The 25,432-nt window shown below is 35.0% G+C and overlaps 1 protein-coding gene across 6 annotated transcripts in view; it reads right to left on the reverse strand.

Moving 5' to 3' along the window:
- Positions 1-25,432, reverse strand: part of PMS1 (PMS1 homolog 1, mismatch repair system component) — an 87,419-nt gene that overhangs the window by 18,694 nt on the left and 43,293 nt on the right. For all 6 annotated transcript variants that reach the window (XM_029934254.1, XM_029934253.1, XM_029934252.1 and 3 more), the window contains 4 exons: positions 10,562-10,678; positions 3,077-3,199; positions 2,400-2,543; positions 1,366-2,237 (listed from right to left, as the gene is read on the reverse strand). In XM_029934254.1, coding sequence (XP_029790114.1) covers positions 1,366-2,237; positions 2,400-2,543; positions 3,077-3,199; positions 10,562-10,678 — 1,256 coding nt within the window. The remainder of the gene's footprint in view (positions 1-1,365; positions 2,238-2,399; positions 2,544-3,076; positions 3,200-10,561; positions 10,679-25,432) is intronic.

Consider the following 25,432-nt stretch of genomic DNA (forward strand, 5'->3'; position numbering starts at 1 on the left):
ATTTGATATTTATGAAGTAATTAGAAATCTAAACACTGAATATTTGAGGATATTAAGCAATTCTTGTTTTAAAAATTATGCTGACTGTATTATGGCTATATTTAAAATAAGTATAATATTTTACATGCTAAAATTTTTATGAAATAAATATTATCCCAGGATGTGCTTCAGAATAATAATGGTAAAAAGGAAAGTAAAATGTATGGCAGTACGGATGAAACAAGACTGACCATGAGATGATGGTTCATGTCACAAGGTGGTAGGCTAATTGTACTTCTTGGTCTACTTTTGTGTATGCCTGAAAAAAGATAAAATACAACCATCTCCACCAAAAAAAAAAAAAAAAAAAAAAAAAAGAAAAAAGAAAAGGAAAAAAAGGGAAAAAAAAAGTAAAGAGAGAAGTTAATTTATGGAGATTTTGCCTACTGATGTTAATATGGTAATTATTCTTTTAAATTGAGGGTGTGTTTATAAGACTGAATAAGCAAATGAAAAAGTAAAAAAAAACCAAAAACAACTGGTCTAATATCCATGTAGTTTGTCAATCTAATTGATTACATTTAAATTGTTTTTCCAGATGTTTCATATAATATTGATAAGCCCTAGATAAGAATACATGATTGGAAGTACAATTCCACTCTTTCATTTTCTGGTGGACTAGATCACTTAAGACATAGTACTTTGTATTTATAGTAGGTGCCCTATAAACACTGATCATATTATTTTATATTTATTTAGATCATCTGATCTAAAGATGGCAAGTAATAGATAGCTACTTTAATCAAAGACAGATCAAACCACCTATTTACCTACCAAAAAACCCACCATAGTTTATTAGTTGCCAACAAATAAAAAAAAGATTTTATAAGGAAACCTTGAGTTATACTAACTAGGGATAGCATTAACTGCACTAAACCGAATCTGCAAAAATAGTGAAATTTTTATACTATGTTACATATTTTGAGGACCAATTTAAAAAGGGGAATGGTCAAGATATTTCTTAAAACCACCACTGCTAAAGGTGTTCTAATGCATAAGCTTTAAAAAGAGACGGTCCTGTCATAGAAAGATTATTTAATATAAAATAAGAAATGGAAAAAAATAGTTTTAAATTAAGAATGGAAAACCTTGAACTTTAAATTTCAATAAGACAGTAGTTAAGGCTCATACCAAAAACAAAACACAAAACACTAAAAACCTCTAAATTTAAAAAAATGATGCCAAAATAGGTACTCTAGCCAAACCAAAAGGTATTTTCCATTCTGCTTTTCCATAAATAAGAAGTTTAAATTTTTTTAAACCCAGTGAGTCATATAGAATGGAAATATCTCAGCATCAGTTCACATGAAAGCTCTGGAAACTTACTTCAGTTTTTCCTCTTCACTCAATGTCTTCCACAGTTCTTCAATTTGTGCTGTTGCATCCTCCAACTTTTCTGTGAGAAACTGAGCACGATGATCTTGAACAAAAAGGGCTCTTGCTGACATGGGTTTCTTGATTACGTGATTGCTAATTAAATCATAAGCTGTAAGCTGTCCAGATTTGTTGTCTACCACATTTGTTTTTTTGTTACAGGAACCTTCACTGAGAGTCTTTTGTTCAGGGCTTGGAGAAGTATTATTACTTAGTTTACATGCTGAACTTTCTTGAGGCACTAAAATTTTCACGGGTTCAATGTTTTCTCCCACTGAATTTTTAAGTGTATTTCCCTTGCTCCAGTCATCTGCACAGATTTCCAAAGACTTCTTAGGCCCTGCTGCTTCCTCATTTTTCCCACTCTCATCTCTATCACTTTTACTACCATTTTCTGATTGGGTGTGCTTAACAGAACCTACAAAACAAGGTTCACTACATTCCTTCTGGGCATCCTCACATGATAAATTATTCACTGGGATCTCCTGAAATGTATTTCTAGTGTTCTTATCAATGTAAGAATTTTCACTATTAAAATTATCATTATAATAGTCATCAACAGGTAGCTGATGACTTAAGCAATAATTAGTGTTTTCACCAGATTCATCATTATGCACATCACTTTGGAAAGGAATGGCTGAAGTATCAACATTTGGATAATTATTTCCAGATGACTCCATCTTATTAAAAAGCACATCTGTTTCTGTTGGATTACTAACAACCATGTCAGCTGAGGAAACATCTGTTTTATTATTTTCATTTGTACCAGGTAGGGATCCATAACAGGTCGTCATCAGATTTTCAAGAGCAATTAAAACAGATTCCTAAAACATAAATTAACAAATGTTATGGAAAATTATGAAGATAAAAAATTGGCTATTTAAAATAATATTTAAAAATACAAATAAACTCTCCCACATGAAAATGGTTAGAGCTGCATAAGATTGTAAATAACATAAATGAAAACAAAATTATCCCCAAATTACCTTATTCTGTAATAATACTTGACTTTTATCTGGTGTTAAATTTACATCCACATCAGCTGTAGGAACATCAATTTTCAGAAAGAAAATGGGATACAAACGAGTGGATTCCTTTAGGCACTTCAGATTATAATAATGTCGGATTAGCTAGAAATAAAAATACCATGTATATAAGGATAGTATTGCCATCCTTAAATACAACCATAAAGAAGTACAGTAAGCTGAGAAACTGAGTGGATATAACTGCTTATTGGGAAAAGCAGCATCTAAATGGTAATACTCATTTAGAGCCCTTGAAGTTACATTAAGCAAAGTGTATTCATTAGGAAGTACAAAATATTCAAAGTAAGTAGCTTTCCAGTTAAAAGATCATAGTATCATCAATGCTATCAAAGTCCCAGGTTCAAATCCAAACTGTTACTGCCTGGCTACAATGGGCTAAGAAAGTCACTAACATTTCAGTTTCCTCACTATAAATAAGAATAACATTCCATCATAGAATTATTGTGAAGTCCTATGTAAGACACCTAGCACAATGCTTAAAAAATATTACTGTATCTCTTTTTCTTTTCCTTATTTTAGAGCAAATCCTTAGAAGTAGTCCTCATAACAAGCTGACAAATGACAGACCTAGTTTTAATTTCTGATCTGAGTAATACTTTTTTTCTAAAATAGATTACCTTTAATATGTCTTTTTGATGTATTGGTCGACTGTTTATAAAGATAAAACTCCTTTCTGGGGTTGAAAGACTTGTAAAAGAGTGATCTGCATCGTGCTTTGGAAGAAATCCACTTAGATAAATCTGTAATTATAATAAATAATTACAGAGTCAATATGCATTGTCAACAATGACAGTGGTTCCAGAGGTCTGGCTATATACAAGAGATATAAAAAAATTAAATGGATTTTCACCTTACGGTCTCAAGAGTTAATATACTTGCTGATAACCATGTCTTGAACATTAACCTTAAGTGAAATACTGAAGCATATTACATTGGTGTTCTCAGTCTCTTACTCTCTTCCGCCAACTCTATTTTAAGGAAAAATTAGCATTCATAAAAGATTCATGAATGAGCATATGCCTTACTGTCACAGGCATACAACATAAATACTGCTCTCTGTTCAACCCTATCTTCTTTAGATTTTAAAAATGTCTTTTAACATGTAAAAATTCTTCATACTGTAACTTTCTTTTAGCTGTTTGTCCTTCTCTTTTTAGTCAGCTCTTCCTGGAGAGAAGTGACCGATTTCTATCTTTATTCTGAGCGTCCTGTGAGTCCATCTGACTGAGTTTTCATTTCTCAATTAAGAATCTCTTTTACTCTTTGACAGTGATTGCAATACTTTATTTTCATTTTTGTCTAGAGAACCTATCTACAACCAAACCAATTATTTTTAGGTTTTCTCTATTTTGCAAATGTATGAAGAGGAGAGAGAATAGATGAAGGATACTAGAAAAAAATACCAGACCGAAGAGAAAGACTGAGGAGATAAAAGGCAAGGAAAATGCTCCTAGTTTTAAAAGTTAATATAGAGAATTGTTAAGACTATAGGATAGAGCCAGACTGACTTTTAAATCTCAGCTCCACTACTTACTATGGGACCTTGGTCAAGTTATTTAAAATACAGGCCTATACTCTCTTACATGAAACAACTAGAAACAGAAGTATTTATATTAACCTGTTAAGAAACACTAATAGTAAAAGCTCAGCTTAGGTTTAGGAAAGTGAGAGAGTAAGTAGAGATGCTATTTTTAGGTAAGCAGAAACCATGAGGCTCTTCACCAACATAGTGAGCAGGCTGCCATCTAAGTCTATGGCTAACCCTACCCTTGGATATAGGTGTTTAAGGAGCTGCATTACCAATTTTAGAACACTAAGTGCATTACTGTCACAGTGCCAAAGTGTGCCAATTTAAAAAATAAAATAAAGCTGGATAATCCATTACAAAATACTACTTAATTACTGTAAAACTTCACAGCATTTATAAATGGTTGTATCATTTACCAGGTAACTTGAGACCCTTATTTAAGCACCTGCTGAGCATCAGGAAGCACCTGTTTAGTCTCTGAAAGACTTACTGTGTTTGTGGACTTAAAACAAAAAAACCCTGCCCCAAATAGGTAAGGATGAAAAATAAAACAAAGAAAAAACTGGTAATACTGCTAATGTTTTCTTTTTATACCATCTTAGTTGTCCACTGAATAATTATTACTATTACCAAATACTGAGCTTCAAAAATGGTTTAGGATAATCTTAGGAACTAACAAAGTATTAAGTTATACAAAAAAGTAAAATCAAAGAATAGTCTTAAAGTGCTCTAAAAATGAAAAACAGGGCAGTTTATGGAAAAAGAATGTCTGTTAGAGACCAAATAAAAAATTCTACTATACAGGACTTCTACCTAAGTATTCCTCAACCTGGAAAGAAAAACAAAAATGAAAAGCAAAATATAAACAAATACTTCTCCCCTGATTGCTCTTCAACTATAGACCTCTCCCTCCTTCCCCTTCATATCCAACCTCCTATAATCTGGCTTCCACTAAAACTCCATAACCATCTCCAATGGACACTTAGTCCGCTTTTTTTTTTTTTTTTTACTCTCTGCAGATCCTGACACCAATGACAATTCTTTCATTTGGGAAGCATCACTCTATCTCACCTTCTCTTTTGATCTTTCTGCTTACTCCCTGACACTTCTCTTAGTCTGGTTTGCTGATTTCTCTTCATTTGCTTACTGCCTATAAAAGATGATGGTCCCAAATTCTACCATCAGAGCTTTTTCTTGGTCTCTATTCTCCAAGCAGTATCATTCACATCTATATACACATACCAGTAATACTAAGATAAAGATGTACAGCCTGCATTTCTTTTACCCCCAAATGCTTTTTATTTTTAACTAGCTGTCACAAAAATCATCTCAATCTCAACAAACTCAAAACTTGATAAAATATTTCACCCTCTTGTTGTCCTGCTGTATTATTGGTTCCTCCTATATTCCCTTAGCATGATAATAAGCCCTGCCACCTACCAATCTGTCAAATCTATCTCCTTTCCTCTACTCTGATTCTGTCAAGTAACCCTGACTGGTGTCCTAACAGTAGTCTCCTCTTTCAGTAAGCCTCAAGAACACCAGAGAGTTCTATTTCTAAAGTAATAATTTGAGTACTTCTCCTCAGGACAGTGGAGTAAGTTCAGAAAGGGACTCCCTTCCCCGAGTCCCAACTGGAAATACATAGCAGTGATAGATAAAATCAACTTTTACAAAAATTTCAAAAGACTGAACCATTTAACAGACAAACATAAAGATGTTACGGATGCAAACCATAACAGAAAGTTATGGCTGAAATCAAAGCACTATGTGCTCTAGGATCACAAACTAGCTGTCAGGAAAAAAAAATTGTAACTATGTGTGGTAATGGATGTAACTAAACTTACTGTGGTGATCATTTTGTAATATATACATATAACAAATCACTTTGTTGTATATTGTTATATACAATATACTATATCTCAATTTAAAAAACCCCATCTATGTCAGCTGGAATTTAAATTCTGATGTGGAAATAGGGACAGAAAATACATACAAGGCAACAGATGAAAATCAATCTTTCCATATGAAACAGACTGCTGATCCACTCCTTTCTCCCCCTCAAAAATGCTTCAAAATACTGTGACCACTGTTTGTGGACCTGCTTGCAAGGGTTACAGGAAAGAGCATGGATAACTGCAAAATCAAGAGTAAAGTTAAGCCAAGTCAGCTAGGAAAAGGGGTCTGTAAAATCCTGGCAGGATGAAAGGCATGAACTACTAATATTAGCACCTGGTTTTAAAATGGGGTCTAGAGGTTGGTGGTATCTGCCAAACCACAGGGAGGAAGAAAGTGGAGTGGGTAAAAACAAAATAACAAAAACAATAAACCTACATTCATGATGATTGTGCAAATTAAAATTTCAAAGCATGTAAAATAGCAGAGAATGAGAGAATATTCCCCCAGGAAAGTAGAAATGGCATAGCAATATGAAAAGAACTTTGAAATTGATATGTGTACCATACTTTCAAAAGAGTAAAGAAAAAACAGGGGTACCTGGGTGGCTCAGCTGGGTAAGCATCCAACTTTTTATCTCAGCTCAAGACTTTTTTTCTTAATGTTTATTCATTTTTGAGAAAGACAGAGCACAAGCAGAGGAGGGTCAGAGAGAGAGGAAAACACAGAATCTGAAGCAGCCTTCAGGCTCTGAGCTGACAACACAGAGCCCGACGTGGGGCTCAAACTAAAAGATTGCAAGATCATGACCTGAGCCAAAGTTGGATGCTCAACTGACTGAGCCACCCAGGTGTCCCATAGCTATAATTAGGTTTAGAAGAGAAGAGGAAATGAATAAAATCTGAATCCTGGAAATACACAGATTTGGAAATAAAAATCAGGCAGCACTGAGAAATTCACCAAGAACTTAGCATGGAATAATACCCAGAGAAGACAGATGTCAAAGAAGAAAAATAAAACAAAAAACAAACTTAAAACAAAATAAAAGTTTAAGAGCTCCCTTAACCCAACAAAGCTACACTGGGAAACTCCTAATAAATGCTACCACAGCAGCTGTACAGCTGGGTATACACCACCCACAATTAAGAGATTCTACAACATGGAGTGGCTTTTGTTAAGATAGGGACCCTCAACATTGTGGGAACAGATATAAATAAATGACCAATGACCAATGCATTTGCCATCCCAGTACAGTGAAGAGGCCTTGGTGGCCAAGTAACAGGGATAGAAGTGAGGTGTGTTGGGGGGGGAGGGGCGGGGAGAACTACTAGCAGTTGACAAACAACTTACTGCTTTTGGCCAGGAATGAGAATGGGTCAAAGATAGGACAACCCTGCTTACAAGCCCAGAAATCATGGAATGGTGATGAGTAGCTATTGGCAACATAAATATAACACCTATTTAAATATGCAGTAAGTACACAAATAGAACAGGGATTTGGTTAGATAATCATTCTGACTAGAGACCCACTCAAAAGTTTAATATTCTGACAACCTGTGGAACTGGAACTATTCAGCAACACAACCATTCCAAATTCCTCTGTTCCTCCATGAAAGAATAACCACATGAAGGTGTAGCAAAAGTTTTGATATCCATGATGGATTACCAGCAGCCCTCAAGAGAAAATTTAAAAATCAATCGACAAGCACAGATATGGCAACACATCTCAATACAGATCAAGAAAAAAACTCCCAATTGCAGAACTGACTAATGGGACAGTTCCAATTACACATGAAATCATCACTGACCAAGGTCTAAATCTGTTTTTCATACTTGAATGTGCACCTGGGATCTGGGGACCTTGTTAAAATGCATATTCTGATTCAGTATGTCTGGGACGAGGACAGAGATCCTTCGTTTCTAACAAGCATAGAACGCCAATGCTGCTGGTCTTCAGACCAAACTATGGCAGCTAGAATCTCTAGAATACAATACCAAAGTCTGGATCTCCTGTCATAAGCGTCCTGGGCTAACAGTTGTCAACAAAAGTCCCATGAAACCACAAGGAACACAAGGGAATTTATTGACCCAAGAGAATACTTTTACAATATCCCAAGTCAGCCACCATAACCAGACTAAGGTGGTACTAAGTCATACTGAAACTACCAAACAACTAGTAAGGGAGCTCTGAAAAATAGGAGCCATGTCAGATCATGGCCATGCTCCAGGCACTATAGCTAACCACTAAGGACAGCTTAAACTGTTCCTCAGGCAGAGAGAACATTAACTGAGTATAAGCTCTCATCTAAGACTAATAAAATAATAACAATTAAGAAATCAATACTGCAAGAAAAGTAGAACTAGCAGTAGAAAAGAGATTTCAACAAATTATGAAAAAAGAAGAGTAGAACAGAGAAACCAAATGCCCAGCACAACAGAGAGCCTTCAGGCTCAAGGCCTCAGGTCAACAGACAAGCAAAAACAGATTCTATTTTATAGGCTCTTCTTTAAAGAAACTGAATATGGATAATTATATACTCTTCTATAAAAACTGAATAAGGACAATTAATCTAATTTTCTGCTAAAAAAAAAAAAAGAGAGAGAGAGAGACAGAGGAAGAAGAAAGGGAATGGGGGGAAGGGAGAAGGGAAAAACTGAAATAAATTTCCTGAGAACTAGAATAGTCAGTATGGGTATAATGTGCTAAGCCCCCACTCCATTATGGTATGACTCCCTCAGAGTCTGGGAACAGAACCAGGATCTTGATTAATACTCAACTGAAGCCTGACAGTCAATAAGCCCAGCCACAAACACTGAGTTCCCAATTAGATTTCCTATTCACACAAAAAGATGGCTTGGAGGAGAAAGGCCTGAAAAGTAAAACAAAACTGACCTCCTAAGAAACAGAGATAATTTAAGGAACAAATAACTTTAAAATGGAAACAATACCTAGTATCTCTAGAGAGATTCAAGATTTTGTATCCAAAAAAACAGAAGTTGTGAAAAAGTGGTAAACTTAAAAATGCTCTTGGAAATTAAACATAAAGCTTTAAAAATATTCAGAAGGGGTAAGAGAGGGTCAGACACCTCCAAATGCTTACAGAAAAAAGATGAAAAACTGGAAAGAAAGTGTAAGAGAAAAATAAGAGGAGATCCTAAATCAATAATAAGGAGTTTAATTAAAAGAGAAAAATTATCCATGTTATGACAGATGGAAGTACATAACCCAGAGCTGAAAAAGATAGGAGCTTTCAGATTCGATAGGTCTCACACCAAGTACTCAGAATCATAAGCAAATGTATAATAAAAGACACACATCTACACACATATTTGAAAAACTGAACACAAAGATCCTAAAATGTTCAGAAAGAAAAATACAGATCAGCTAGAAAGAAAGAATCGAAATGTGTGCATCTTCCCATCAGACACAATGGTCAAAGATACTCAATGTCTTCAAAGTTCTGAAAAACTGTTTTCAATCTAGAATTCTACCTCGATACCAGACGATCAAAGACAAAGTACAAAATAAAGTCATTCTTGTACAAAAAAGTTTACTTCTCATGTCCCATATCTGTGGAAGTTAACTAAAGATGTATATAAGAAAAATCAGAATGAATACTGAGAAAGAGGAAGGCATGGGATATAAGAAATAGTGGAAACAACTAGTATTCCTATGAAAAAAATTCCAGTACAGGATAAGATCTGTGCAGAAAGTCTGACATGCGATCAGTCCAAATAAGAAATTGGGTTCTAAATCTAATGATTAAAAAAAAAATGGAACAGAATGAATTACTAGCTATAGCTGGAGTAAGTAAAAGTGCTGGATTTTATTGCTGACACAATGAAGAAAGTTTCTTCACTTAAAAAAGGGTAAAAACCAAACCTTAGAAATTCTAGAAAAAGCAAGAAACTATATAAGATAGTTCACAGAAAAAGCAAATAAAAACATGACAAATTTTGAGCAATGGATAAAAGAACAAGAAAAGATATTCTATTTAATTAGGATAATAGAAATATTCTCATTTGTATGGCATGGACACATACCATGGATTCTTAGGAAATGTAATCCTAGAACGATATTAGGCTTTGCAATGAAAATTATTTGTAGCCATAGTAATATATTTCATATAAGTTTGCAACTTTTAGATTCAATTTTCAAACAAAAAGATGGAATACTTAAAAATGGTTACAAAAGAAAACAAGTCATTAAGCTTGGTAACATAAAAGGAGAGTGGATACAATTGAGAGAGGGAAGAGCAAGTAAAGGGAAGAGCTGGAGTTTATAACCTCATCTAGCATTACAGGAACTCAAGAAGCACTGTCTGAAGTTGAGAGATCAAGAAAAGGAAGATGGAGAAGATATTTAGAATGGGAGAGGGAAAACAAAGGTAAGAGAACTTAACTCTTCTTTCATAGTGAAATGTACGATACTAAATTGAAAATCATTATAAAAAACAATGTAACCTCAATGCTTAAAATTAAAAACAAACAGGAAAGATAAAAACAGGAAGTAGGAATAGGAAGAGAGGATTAATATATGGTGTAAACGTTCTTTTCACCCTATATATACATTTAAGAAAAATGTTACAAGAACTTTTTGCCACCTCAACCCCCCAAAAGAAAAATACCTGAGTTTTACTGGTAAACCAGGATTATTAAAGAACACTTTGTTACATACTTGAGATTCTTCACAGTGGTACTGAAAGGATTCCATGTTGCCCATAACAGCAGTCCCCAGAACAGACATGAGAGCCATCTTATGATCAGACACTCTAGTTTTCTGCCAAATAACTGCCTAAGGACAAAAGGACACAGACAAATTTGAATATAATTTAGATTTACTAAACTCAAGTACTTACACCATTTATTTCTGTATTTAGCATCCATTCCCAGCTCGTATTTTCAGTATCATTTAGAGGAGACCGCATAGGCCATAAAGTCAGTCAGAACTCTGGTTCTGAATTTTAGTAACCGTATATAGTACAGTATGAAATCTAGTTAACTTCCCCTAACTTCAGTGTTCTTTTCTCTACAAGATGACTAAGAATATTTATCACCCAGAATTGTTGAAAGATGAAAGTACACAATGTAGGCAAACACAAAGGCCAGTACCTAATCCTAAAGTTTAAAATATATACTTGAGTATATTTAAATTAAATTGCTAAGCTGTAAGATTTCTGTAAATAGACAAACATATAAAAATTTGGGATAATGCATGCTTAATTAGCTTTGTAATTACCTTTCATATACAGAACACTTAAAAAAGTTAAGTGAACCTCACAGACATAAAAGTTGAATAATGAGCCCATTTTTTCTTCATTGGAAATATGCAGCAGGGTAGTTTAAAAGAAACATAGTCCAAAGAGACTGACTGAAGTTTGACTATGAAGTGCACTATCAGGTATATATATTGCAGTTTCTTCAGTTAATAAGATACAGTTATAGTCAAATCTCTGGAGAAGCCATCAATACAGTCATAAGCTGTTCATTCAACAAATATTTACATGGCACTTCCTAAATCCTGAGAAAAATGTGTAAAGGATCTAGGAAAGGAGAGTAAATGAAGCCAAATTTCAATGACTGAATAGTCATTATAGGAAGAACATACAAAAAAAAAAAAAAGAACCCAGACAGTATTTCAGAAAGTCTGGCTATAGGGGTTTCTGAGGGGCTCACTTGGTTAAGTGTCCAACTCTTGATTTCAGTTCAGGTCGTGATTTCACAGTTCATGAGACTGAGTCCCATGTCAGGCTCTGCATTGACAGTGTGGAGCCTGTTTGGGATTCTCTCTCTCTGCTCCTCCCTGACTCATGCATATACTCTCTCTCATTTTCTCTCTCTCAAAATAAATAAACATTTAGACAGTATGGCTATAAAGTGAAAGCAGATAGAGCAATAATCGAGGCAGGTGTGGATCAAGGGTGGGGCTTAATATGACACACTTGAATCAGAAACAATGAAGAAGAATGGGTACACAAACAAGTAGGTTTATAGATTCAATGACTGAAAGTTGAGAAGTTCCTCTTTGTTCTTTTTTTTTCTTTTTTCTGTAATGTAGAAAAGTTACTGGTTGTGAGTGAAAAAATACTGGTTTAAATATCTGATTGTAGAGAAGGTGAGAGTGAGAAAGAGAGAGAGAGAGAGACACACAGACAGAGAGACAGACATTCTGACTTGACCAAAAGATCCTGGCCAAATGAGCTCCTTAACATGACCAGGAACCTACACAGGCAGTTTTAAGTACTAACAATATTATATATGATAAAATGAAAGGTTAAGTAAATAAATTCATGTTGTCCTCTAACTGGCATGTCAGGGGACAGCAGGGAAGGGAAGTGTTCTTCTGGACATGGCAATTAGCACTGACTCTGCATGTTGATGTTTATCATGTGTAAATCACTCAGTTTTCAGAATCTTAAAGACAAATCTGCTGGAAAACCACACATAGTATAACAGCTACTCAATAAGACAAATTACCTTACATTTAACAGGAAAACCTTTTACCTATTCTAAGGGTTTTATTAATACTAATCCAACAGGAGTTACGATATATGAAGAACTTACTTGGTACAACTATCCTAGAAACTTAATTTTCACAACTATTTTATGTAGGTATTATTATCTTATTTTGTAAATAAGGAAATTGAAGCTTAAACTGACTGATTTACCCAAGGAAACTTAGATGACAGGTCATGGAACATGATTTATACCCCAACTTTTCTGGCTACAAACTCATTGTTTTTACTTTGCTAACATCTCTCCCCCTCAAATTAAAAACAGTTGTAAGCTAGAGCCTATGCCAGACCCTAACTGGGAATTCTTAAAGAGAAATGTATTTTCATGTTTGATTTACCCTCCATGACCCTCCATAGTATAATATACTATCTAATCTCTAATTAACTTGAGGGTATTAATGTATTCTCAAACCAAAATTATTTTATAATAGATTATATTGAATCTAGTCACTTAAAGATAAATAATTGGGGTCATCAAATTAAATAAACACACACAAACACCCCAGAATAATGGAAGTCTAAGAAAATTGGGAGCTACTATCCTAGCATCCTAAAATCAGAATATTTCTCAAAGTACAGTTCTAAGTATCAACATTAATCTTATTATAACAGATCCTTATACATAAGCATTTCTAAACTTCCAATAACTTTCATTCATTAATACACATATAAATATTGATGTGTAGTAATTAGGCCCAAAGTGCACAGCAAAGTGACAGAATGAGAAAAACAATTTAGGTATTGTTCTATCCTAAATTTTAACTTTTGACTATCATGTATTGCTTTGAAAGTGATCTGAATTAGGGGCGCCTGGGTGGCTCAGTCCATTGAGCATCCAGCTTCAGCTCAGGTCATAATCTCACGGTTCGTGGGTTTGAGCCCCGCGTCGGGCTCTGTGCTGCTGGCTGGCTCAGAGCCTGGAGCCTGTTTCAGATTCTGTGTCTCCCTCTCTCTCTGACCCTCCCCTGCTCGCACTGTCTGTCTGTCTCTCAAAAATAAATAAAAAACATTAAAAAATTAAAAAAAAAAAGAAAGTGATCTGAATTAGAAAAAAATATACAAAGTACATGAAATCAAAGTATAAAAAAAATGGTAAACAATGTAAAAATTGAGCTATAGGCTTAATGTGTATATTTCTAAACAAAAAATTATGTCCTGATAACTACATTTATACTTAAAGGATATACTACACTATTTAAAACTGTAACTGCTCCAGGAAACATGTGATGTAGAATCAAAAAAAATTTTTAAATCTTTAATTTCATTACATATAATATATACTTAGCTAAATTAAAATTTTTAGGGAAACTCATTTTGAATTTTTTCAGCATATATTTACTATTTGCTTCATACCAGATTACATGCTAAAAGTTGGAAATACAAAAATAAAAGGACAAGGAACTGGCTCTCAATGAGCTAAAAATATAAAAGGAAAACTGGATATTAAAATAATTATAATGCACAATACCTCCCAAAAAAACAAGAGTCCAGGGCTGGATGGCTTTCCAGGGGAATTCTCAAACATTTAAAGAGTTAACACCTATTCTTTTGAAGCTGTTCCAAAAAACAGAAATGGAAGGAAAACTTCCAAACTCATTCTATGAGGACAGCATCACCTTGATTCCAAAACCAGACAAAGACACCACTAAAAATGAGAACTAGAGTCCAATTTCCCTGATAAACATGGATGCAAAAATTCTCAACAAGATACTACCCAACCGAATCCAACAATACATTAAAAGAATTATTCACCACGATCAAGTGGGATTTCTACCTGGAATGCAAGGATGGTTCAATGTCCACAAATCAATGTGATATATATTACGTCAATAAAAGAGTAAGAACAAAACAATCTGCTCAATAGATGCAAAGAAAGCATTCAATGAAATACAGCATTCTTTCTTGATAAAAAAACTCTTAAGAAAGCAGGGATAGAAGGATCAGACCTCAAGATTATAGAAGCCATATGAGACCTACCACTAATATCATCCTCAAAAGGGAAAAACTGAGAGCTCTCCCTCTAAGGTCAGGAACATGACAGGGATGTTCACTCTTGCCATTGTTACTCAATATAGTATTGGAAGACTTATCCTCAGCAATCAGACAGCATAAAGGCATAAAAGGTATCCAAACTAGCAAAGCAGAAGTCAAATTTCCACTCTTTGTAAATGACATGATATTCTATGTGGAAAACCCAAAAGATTCCACCAAAAAAAGTGCTAGAATTTAGCAGTCGCAGGATATCAAATCAATGCACAGAAATTGGTTGCATTTATATACACCAGAAAGAGAAATCAAAACATTGATCCCATTTACGACTGCATCAAAAACCATAAAATACCTAGGAATAAACCTAACCAAAGAGGTGAAAAATCTATACACTGACAACTATAGAAAGCTTATAAAAGAAACTGAAAAAGACATACATAAAAAAAGGAAAAATATTCCATGCTTATAGATAAGAACAAATAGTTAAAATTTCGATACTACCCAAAGAAATCTACATACTTAACACAATCTCTATCAAAATAACACCAGCATTCTTCACAGAGCTAGAACAAACAATCCTAAAATGTATATGGGACCAGAAAAGAACCCGAATAGCCAAAGCAATCCTGAAAAAGAAAACCAAAGCTGGAGGCATCACAATCCCAGACTTCAAGATGTATTACAAAGCTGTAATCATCAAGACAGCATGGTACTGGTACAAAAACAGACACTTAGATCAATGGAACAGAACAGAGAACCCAGAAATGGACCCACAAATGTATGGCCAAGTAATATTTGACAAGCCAGGAAAGAATATCCAATGGAATAAAGACAGTCTCTTCAGCAGATGGTGCTGGGAAAACTGGACAGTGACATGCAAAAGAATGAACCTCAACCACCTTCTTACACCATACACAAAAATAAACTCAAAATGAAAAAAAGACCTAAACATGAGACAGGAAGCCATCAAAATCCTAGAGAAGAAAGCAGGCAAAAACCTCTTTGACCTCAGCCACAGGAACTTCTTACTCAACATGTCTCAAGAGGCATGGGGAACAAAAGCAAAAATGAACCATTGGGACCTCATCAAAATAAAAAGTTTCTGCACAGCAGAAACATTCATCAAAACCAAAAGGCAATCAACGGAAGGGGAGATGATATTTGCAAATGACATCAGTTAAAGGGTTAGTAACCAAAATCTATAAAGAAATTACTAAATACCCAAAAAAAATCCAGTGAATAAATGGGCAAAAGATATGAATAGACACTTTTCAAAAGAAAACATTCACGTGGCTAACACATGAAAAAATGCTCAACATCACTCATCATCAGGGAAATACAAATCAAAACCACAATGAGATACCACCTCACATCTGTCAGAATGGCTAAAATTAACAACTCAGGCAACAACAGATGTTGGCGAGGATGTGAAGAAAGGGGAACTCTTTTGCACTGCTGGTGGGAATGTAAACTGGTGCACCCACTCTGAAAAACAGTACAGAGAGTCCTCAAAAAATTAAAAATAGAACTACGCAACAATCCACCAATTGCACTACTAGGTATTTATCCAAAGGATAAAGGTGTGCTGCTTCAAAGGGATACATGCACCCCAATGTTTATAGCAGTGCTCTTGATGACAGCCAAAGTATGGAAAGAGATGTGTATGTACACACACACACACACACACACACACACACACACACACTGGAGTATTACTTGGCAATGAAATCTTGCCATTTTGCAACAACGTGGATGGAACTAGAGGGTATTATGCTAAGCGAAATTAAGAGAAAAACAAGTATCATATGACTTCACTCATATGTAGAATTTAAGATACAAAACAGATGAACACAGAAGGGAAGCAAAAATAATATAAAAACAGGAAGGGGGACAAAACCTAAGAGACTCTTAAAAACAGAGCACTGGGGGATACTGGAAGGGTTGTGGGTGGGGGGATGGCTAAATGGGCAAGGGTCATTGAGGAAGACACTTGGTGGGATGAGTGATATATGTTATACATAGGGGATGAATCACTGTATTCTACTCCTGAAATTCTTATTGGACTATATGCTAACTTGGATATAAATTAAACATAAAAATAATACAAATAAAATAAAATAATTATAATGTATTATAAAAACTGCTATTAGAAAACACAGAGGAGGCACTGTAGAAGAAACCTAAGTCTACTTCACAGAGCAACTGCATGTGTGGTGAGACCTGAAAGGAGCTGGCCACCCACAAATCATGGGAAGGGCACTGCTGACAGTGAAAGGGCACATGCAAGGCATGGAAGCACAGAGAATATGCCTTCGCTGGAGATGGGAGCTGGACAGAAAGGAGCAAGATCCTGAATGAACTATCAGATTATGCAAGCAAGTTTATAGTTTATCTTACATGCAATGCAGAGTCATTAGAGACAAATCTAGCTGCGGAAATGCCTGATCACACATGGATGTTAGAAAAAGACCTTTGGATTTTATGGACATTATTTTAAGTGAGAGAAGTCAGAGAAAGAAAGACAAATACTTTATGATATCATTCATATGAGGAATGCAAAGACAAACTTGTACAAGTTAGAAAATAAAATGGTAGTTACCAGGGGGTAGGCAGGTACAAACTTGCAACAAGTAGTAAATATGTCCTAGAGATCTAATGCATAATATGGCAAATACTGACAACAGTGTTGTATAATCATCATCAAACTTGCTGTAAGAGTAGAACCTAATTATTCCAACCAGTAAAAAGAAAATTATATAATGTGACAGAGATGTTTACTATTGCTACCATTATAATTAATGGTAATTATATAATATATAAATGTATCAAATAAATATACCATACATCTTAAATTTATATCATAGGTAAACAATATTTTAATCAAAAAGATCTTTTATAAGAATGATTTAGTGAGAACTGAAACTAAAGTAATATGGATTTTTAAAAATGTGACTGTATTAATCCAACTCCTAGTTTCTCAACTTTTACTAAAGAAATGCAAGTTCACATTCATAAAATATTCCTATTAAGCATTGAAGATTGTGTGTAATTCCTGGCACACTAGCTGTAAAGCTACCAATGTTTCTTCCTCTTACTAAAAAAAAAAAGTAGAGTGGAAGTTAAACTGACATTATTCTTCCAATTTTTTTAAGGTAAAACAGTTGCAAACAATAGTATTTTATTAATACTAATACTGTGGCTGAATCTGGACTAGGTAACAGAACCATGCATATTGCTGAGAGGCAAAGAGAACATGGATAAACTAAGGACATGAAATAGACCTGATGTGACTTGGTGACTGATTATGTGGTGACGGGATCCCTGGTATTAAGAACAGTGTCAATTACCCAACAGGGCACAATAAACAAATTGTTGAAGGCGTGGAACTTTGCAGAATACATTTTTCTAGAGAAAATTAACCCTACAGGAATTGAAAATTACCTCTTTATTTTTTAAAAATTAAGACTCTGAGTTGTCCTATCACTACATGGGTTAGAAATTAAAGTCTTTAGGGGCATGTGGGTGGCTCAGTTAGTTAAGCGTCTGACTTGTAATCTCAGCTCAGGTCTTGAACTCAGGGTCTTGAGTTAAGCTCCAAGCTGGACATGGGGCTTACTTTGAAAAAAAAAAAAAGGAAACAAATTGTAGTCTTTGTTTACTAATTTACTTTAGGAAATCCAAAGGAAACTTTTTCTTTCATTTTTAAAATATTATACTTTTATTGAGATATAATTCAAAACCATACGATTCTCCCATTTTAAGTATATAAACCAATGGTGTTCAGTATATTTTCAAGGTTATGCAACTATCACAACTACTTTTAAACAATTTTATCATTCCAAAGAGAAATCCTGTACCCATTAGCAGTCACTCTCCACTCTCTGCCACCTTCCCCCAAGGCGATCACTAATTTACCTTCTGTCTTTATAAATTTGCCAAATTTGGGTTTTCCATATAAATGGAATCATATAATACATAGTCTTTTGTGCATGGTTCCTTTCACTTAATGTAACATTTTCAAGGCTTATCCATGTTGTACCAGTATCTTTTTTCTTTTTTGAGGGAAATTTCATGACATTTGGTTTTAGATTTCTGTGGAGATTTTCCCCTAGATCTCATGAGATTTGTCAATAGGGAACAGGGAAGGGATAGTGTAGAGGGAGAGAGTTTTAAGCATGTTACATACCCAGTGAAGAGTAGAGCCTGACATGGGCCTCAATCTCACAAACCATGAAACTATTACCTGAGCTGAAATCAAGAGTAGGACACTGAATCAACTGCCACCCAGGCGCCCTCTCCTTCCTTTTTATTTTTTTGATGGTTAAGTAATATTCCATTGTATAGATATACTTTTGAACTATCCTTTCAATGGATAATGTATGTTTAAATTTATTTCTACCTTTTGGCTATTGGGAATGATGTTGCTATGAACATTCATGTGCACATTTTTGTGTGAAATATGTTTCCATTACCCTTGGGTATATTCCTAGAAGTGAAATTGCTGGCTAACATGGTAACTATTTTTTGAGGAACGGCCACACTGCAATCTTCGCATTTCCTGTGTGTTTGCATATAAAAAGACAAAGAACTGCTGAATTCTTTTTTTTTTTTAATGTTTCTTTATTCCTTTTTGAGAGAGCAAGAGAGAGTGAGCAGAGGGGCAGACAGAGAGAGAAGGAGAGAAAGAATCCAAGCATGCTGTCACTGCAGAGCCCATTGCGGGGCTCTAACTCACAAACTGTGAGATCATGACCTGAGTCGACATCAAGAGTCGGCTGCTTAACCAACTGAGCCACCCAGGTGCCCCAGGGGCTTCTGATTATTATAGGTGTTATTTTAAGCCAGCTATTAGCTGGTGTTTTAAGGAACAATATTCAGAGTAACAAAAAATTGGTAAGGTTCTGAATAATGTGCAACTTGTATGGGAATGAAATGCCCCTGCTTCATACGTTCCATATTACAAGTTACTTTAAACAAGGAAGAGTTGAGCAATAACAATTTATTCTAAAGCTACATCTTTGTACGTCTCTGATACATACAAGTAAATGCATTTTTAAAAAGCAAGAAAATATTTCAAGAAAATTAATGTTTTAAGAGGCCTAAATTTCCTGCACTGAATACACATATAAAGCTTGTGATACTTCTAATGTAAATATATTATTTTAGTTTGTATTAGAGTGCTGCCTCAGCTTATGCCTAAAGATATAAATCTTAGCTGCTAATGAATCCAAAGATGTTATTTCACTGGCTGACCTGCTGAATAGCTAGTGCACAGAACTGTAAAAAGATCACTTAAAGAAATGGGTTCTAAAAAGCTATCAAACATGAGAATCATTGAATGTGGAATTTCTTTTCTTATAGTGAACATGGCTAGTAGCTCTGGAACATTATTTCACAGTAGGCAATGATTGCATCAGATCAATAGGGCTAAATTAGGAGCATTTTCTAAATGAGTTACAGTTGGGACAGCAATAGATGATAAAAGGTCTGCCAACAAATTAAATCTTCATTTTTATTCAGGCAAAGTAAAATTCATTTAAAATTCATTTTCAAAACAGAACTCATTATTCAAACAATGGATTTAAATTTTTAAAATGTAATTAAAATAAATAAACTCAATTTTTAACTACTACATTTTCTAGAGCAAATAGTTTTTAGTTTGTTTTCCCCACCATTTCATCAATCCTGTATTCTTTTCTAAAAGACATTTTCTTTTCACTTCTTGAAGTTTTGCATATATTTTGCCTTAAGGCTGAAAGCTTAACATGTGCTAAAAATACACACACATACCCCCATATGTTTTCTATCTAGGTCACACAAAGTTGGAGCATCTGGATGTGCCAAGTAAGAATATGACTCTAGTCAGTATGATGACAGTGCAAAAACACCTCAATAAAAAATATATTATTACATGCACATCAAGTAATTGATTGACGTTAGCCAAATATATCTTGTCACTCTTCCTATTTCATTGACATATACTATTTGAAGGAAATGATTAGATGAATACTCAGTATTAAAGTAGTAAGTGTCGGGGCGCCTGGGTGGCTCAGTCAGTTGAGCATCCGACATCAGCTCAGGTCATGATCCCTAGGTTCGTGAGTTCGAGCCCTGCGTTGGGCTCTGTGCTGACTGCTAGTTCAGAGCCTGGAGCCTGCCTCAGATTCTGTGTCTCTTTTTCTCTCTGCCCCTCCTCTGTTCACGCTCTGTCTCCCTCTGTCTCTCAAAAATAAATAAATGTAAATAAAAAAATAATGTCAACTGTGAAATCAATTTGCGATAGTAGGAAAAAGGATGCTGCACACAGATGAATACAATTAACTAAAAAATGCATTGGTACTAACACTGCCTGACTCGTTCTAAAATATGAAATAAAAAGTATATATATTGGCCTAGAATGCAATCAAACCTTTCAAACAGATTATATGCACAGATATACTAATAAGTTCACATCTGAATTTCTTTAAAAAAGCTTTAACGGGGCACCTGGGTGGCTTAGTTGGTTAAGTTTCCGACTTCGGCTCAGGTCATGATCTCACGGTTCGTGAGTTCGAGCCCTACGTTGGCTCTGTGTTGACAGCTCACAGCCTACAGCCTGCTTCAGATTCTCTCTCTGTCCCTCCCCTGATCACGCTCTGGCTCTCTCAAAAATAAACATTAAAAAATTAAAAAAAAAAAGCTTTAACCACTTCCAATACAATTATCATTACCATTGCTAAAAGAATATCACATTCTATCAACATCATAAGCATTCATGACTTGATTCTTGCTAAGCAGCTTCAGACTAAAAAAGGATGTTATCTTGGTAAAATTTATTCAACACAATTCTGAATTTAGTATCTCTTATCTGTACTTTTACTCAGTTTAAATGTTTCTTATTTCATTTTATATTCATTTCTTGAAATAGAGTATACATAATAATTTTTCCTGAAGATTACAAAAAATTAGTACCAGTAATTTCACCTATGGGAGGGGAGGCATATAGGAGCTAGGCAGATAAAAGATAAAATTAAGAGTAATTTTTTTCACTCTACTTTTTCATATTTTTTTGGTTTTTGAACTCTGTAAAGATATGATTTATTCAAAAAGTAAAATAAAAATTTAAAAACATGAAATTAATCTTTACATAACTTTCAAAGGAAGATTACAGATACTCTTTGTGGTCTTTAAAACAAGAAAGATTATTTCCAAGATTTGATTAATCTTGTCTTACTAGAAATGTTTTTCTTGTCTAGAGCCTCTTCTCCATGCTCTGTGCAACTGCTTTGACTACTGAATTAGCTTTTTCTATTAATATAACCACTAAACATAATTTGGCCCATCCTCCAACTGCAATGAGAATTACCTTATTTTTTATTTTGTTAATTTTCTAATGAAATGTTTGTTCACAACCTCCTTGGGAGCTCCTTCAGTATAATCTAAAACTGGCTCCAGTATAATCTGAAACTAGGTAGACAGAAGGCAGGGAGGGACTGAAAAAGCAGACCACTTCAGATTGGTAGGTGGAGGTTTATAATAAGTGAGGAAACTTATGAGGCTGGTCTTGGGTAATACATGAAGGTAACTAGATATTAAAAGTGAAAGTCAGATACAACTATCCAGGGATATAAAAGGGATGTAGCATTACCATTTTCCTAGGCATGCAAATTAAATAAATCAGATATCCTCAGATCTTTTGTGTTCATTTCCCACACGCAGTCCGTCAACCAGTCTCACTGATTCTTCCTTCTAATAGCTATCATAGAGACCCTTTGCTTTCTTTGTCAATGTATTTATCCTTATTCAGGCCCACAGTGCCTAGACTTTTGTTATAGTCTATAACATTAAAGCTGTAACATTCACCACTTAAAGCCTATCATTCTTCCCTGAATACTACTACCAAACTAACTATCAGAGTTAACACCCTGATCAAGTCACTTCCCTACTCCCAATTTTCTATTAAAAAAAAATTAAGATTCAGACTAGAATTTGACCCTTATAATCTAACCTCAAATTATCTTTCACTATCTATCTTCCTCTACTACTCTATATAAAATACCTGACTCACCTAAACTGATTTAACTGCCTCTAAATATGCTCTGCACTTACCTACCTATACCTTCCATGTTCACACTATTTCTCTATCTAAAATGATCTTGATCCATTTATCCACATTAGCAAATTCTAAAATATATTATCAAATGCTATAACAGAACCCCCCTCTGACTCCCCCACCTGTTGGAGGAGTGTGGTCCTAGATGAGATTATTTTTACAGGTTGTGTCTACTTCACTGAATCAATAATACCCACATCTGCCTAGTGACCAAATTCAGCCCTTCCTCTTCCCAGACTTTCTATGAGTATCCCAGAAGGAAAAGGAAGTGTTTCAGGTCTAAGACCTGATATGTGCTATTTTGCCACCTCTGTGTTCCAGATGCTGTCTTTAATCTTTAGTGACCTCATCTGCCCATATCTGAAGTGCTTAACTACATACATTCACAATCTAGTATGCACTAGTGCCACCCGTGTGACGGAGCACTTCTGTCCTCCATGCTCTGAACTGTTGATTACATTCATTTACCACATATTTTTTTGAGCACCTGCATGAAATATTACAGTAGGCTCTAGGAATACAGCAGTGAAACAATAGTAAAACACCTTTCCCCTCAGGAAATTATATCCTAGAGAAGAGAAAGATAATAAATCAAGATAAGTACAATATATAGCATATTAATTGGTGATGAATTTTAAGAAGAAAAATAGAGCAGGAAGATGTGTGTGAGACAGGGGAAATGACTCCAATTTTAGGGTGGCTAACGAAAGCCCGAGAAGTTTTAAAAGATGAGATTAAGCCAGATGTATAGAAAAATGTTTGGGCAAAGGCACTACAAATACAAAGGTCCTGAGTTGAAAGTGTGACTGGCAAGTTTGAGGAACAACAAGAAGGCTAGTTCAACTGAAACAAAGTAAGAGAAAAGAAAGAAATGAGATCAGACGAAATGGTGGGTCATATCATCCAAAAAAGGGATAAGCAAACTACAGCCCAAGGGCTGATTGCCTTAAAAATTTTTTGAAGGTTTATGGTCTATGGCTGCTTTCATGCTACAACAGCAAAGCTGAATAGTTGTAAGAGACTAGTTGTATAACCCCCCAACCCCCAAAATATTTACTATATGATTCTTTCTAAAAAAAAGGTTTACTGACCTGGATGTAAAATTCATAGGACATTTATAAAGACTTTGATTTTACTGATATGGAAACTCATTAAAGAGGAATTGCATGATCTGACTTACATTTTTACAGAATCACTCTAGCCACTGGGCAGTAAACAGACTGAAAATAGCAAAGAAGGAAATGGAAAGATCCAATTAGAATACTATTACAAAAAAAAAAACAAAACCCCAGGTGAGAGATGATGGTTGCTTGGACTACAGCGGTAATCACAGACATGGTGAAATCTAGTTAGGTTTTACATATATTTTGAAGAAGGCCTACAGAATTTACTCTTGAATCAATGAGAAAGAGAATCAATAGTCAAGGATAATCTTAAGGCATTTGGTTTGCCAACTAGAAAAACAATTCTCATATACTGATGGGAAAGGATGTGGAAAAAGTTCCAGAAGAGGAGATATAGAGCTCAGTTTTTGACAAGCTAAATGTGTCAAATTATTATTACCAAATACGTAGAGGGATTCTGGGTGGGAATCTGAGTTTGGAGCTCAGGGAAGAGTTATAGAATGGATATAAAAAAATTAGTAAGAGTTATCAATGCATAAATGATATGTAAGATCATTTGAATAAGCATACTATGAAAATGTGTATACACACACACACACACGAGAGTAAATTCTAGGACACTAAAAGTTTAGAAGTTAGGATATGAAACGCAACTAGAGGACTGATGTAGAAAGAGAGACAGGAAAAAAAACAAGGTGTGTATACCTAGAAGCCAAGTTAAAAAGTGTTTCAAGGATGGGAAGATCAACTGTGGCAAATGTTAAATAAGATAAGGACTGAGAAGTGACTACTGGATTTAGCAGTATGGAGGTAAATGGTGATCTTGACAAGAGCAATTTTGGGAGAGTGGCAGAGAAACACTGAGAGAAAGTAGGTTCAAGAGACAATGGGAGGACAGTATTTGGAGACAATGAATAAAGACAACTATTTCTAGAAGTGTTGTACAAGTTAAGGAATCAGCGTTTCCTAGGAACATGGGGAGTACATCCACAGTGATGGAAGGGAAAGCTGTATGGACACAGTATGGACACAGCTACAGATAGGTGGATGGTTTGTGGAAGTCCTTTTCTGATTGCCTCAATTTTCTCACTAAAATAAGATGCAAGGTCAGCTGGCAGTGAAGATGGAGAAGAAGGTGTTGGCAGTTTCAGCACAGAACAGATGAAATGGCCATTTGGGACCTTGCCAATCAATGTGTAGTTCATGAACAACGGCAACCACATCCTTTGGAGGCTTGTTGAAAATGCACAATGTCAGTAACATGCAGAAGAATGAAACTAGACCACTTTCTTACACCATACACAAAAATAAACTCAAAATGGCTGAAGGACCTGAATGTGAGACAGGAAACCATCAAAACTCTTGAGGATAAAGTAGGAAACAACCTCCTTGACCTCAACCGCAGCAATTTCCTACTTGACACATCCCCAAAGGCAAGGGAAATTAAAGCAAAAATGAACTCTTGGGACCTCATCAAGATAAAAAGCTTCTGCAAGGCAAAGGAAACAATCAAGAAAACTCATAGGCAACCGACAGAATGGGAAAAGATAGTTGCAAATGACATATCAGAAAAAAAGCTAGAATCCAAAATGTACAAGGAACTCACCAAACTCCACACCCAAAAACCAAATAACCCAGTGAAGAAATGGGCAGAAGACATGAACAGATACTTCCAAAGAGGACATCCAGATGGCCTATAGGCACATGAAACAATGCTCAACATCACTCATCATCAGGGAAACACAAATCAAAACCACACTCAGATACCACTTCATACCAGTCAGAGTGGCTAAAATGAACAAATCAAGAGACTATGGATGCTGGCGAGG

This window comes from Suricata suricatta, chromosome 3, assembly GCF_006229205.1.
Source record: "Suricata suricatta isolate VVHF042 chromosome 3, meerkat_22Aug2017_6uvM2_HiC, whole genome shotgun sequence".
Classification (NCBI taxonomy): Eukaryota; Metazoa; Chordata; class Mammalia; order Carnivora; family Herpestidae; genus Suricata; species Suricata suricatta.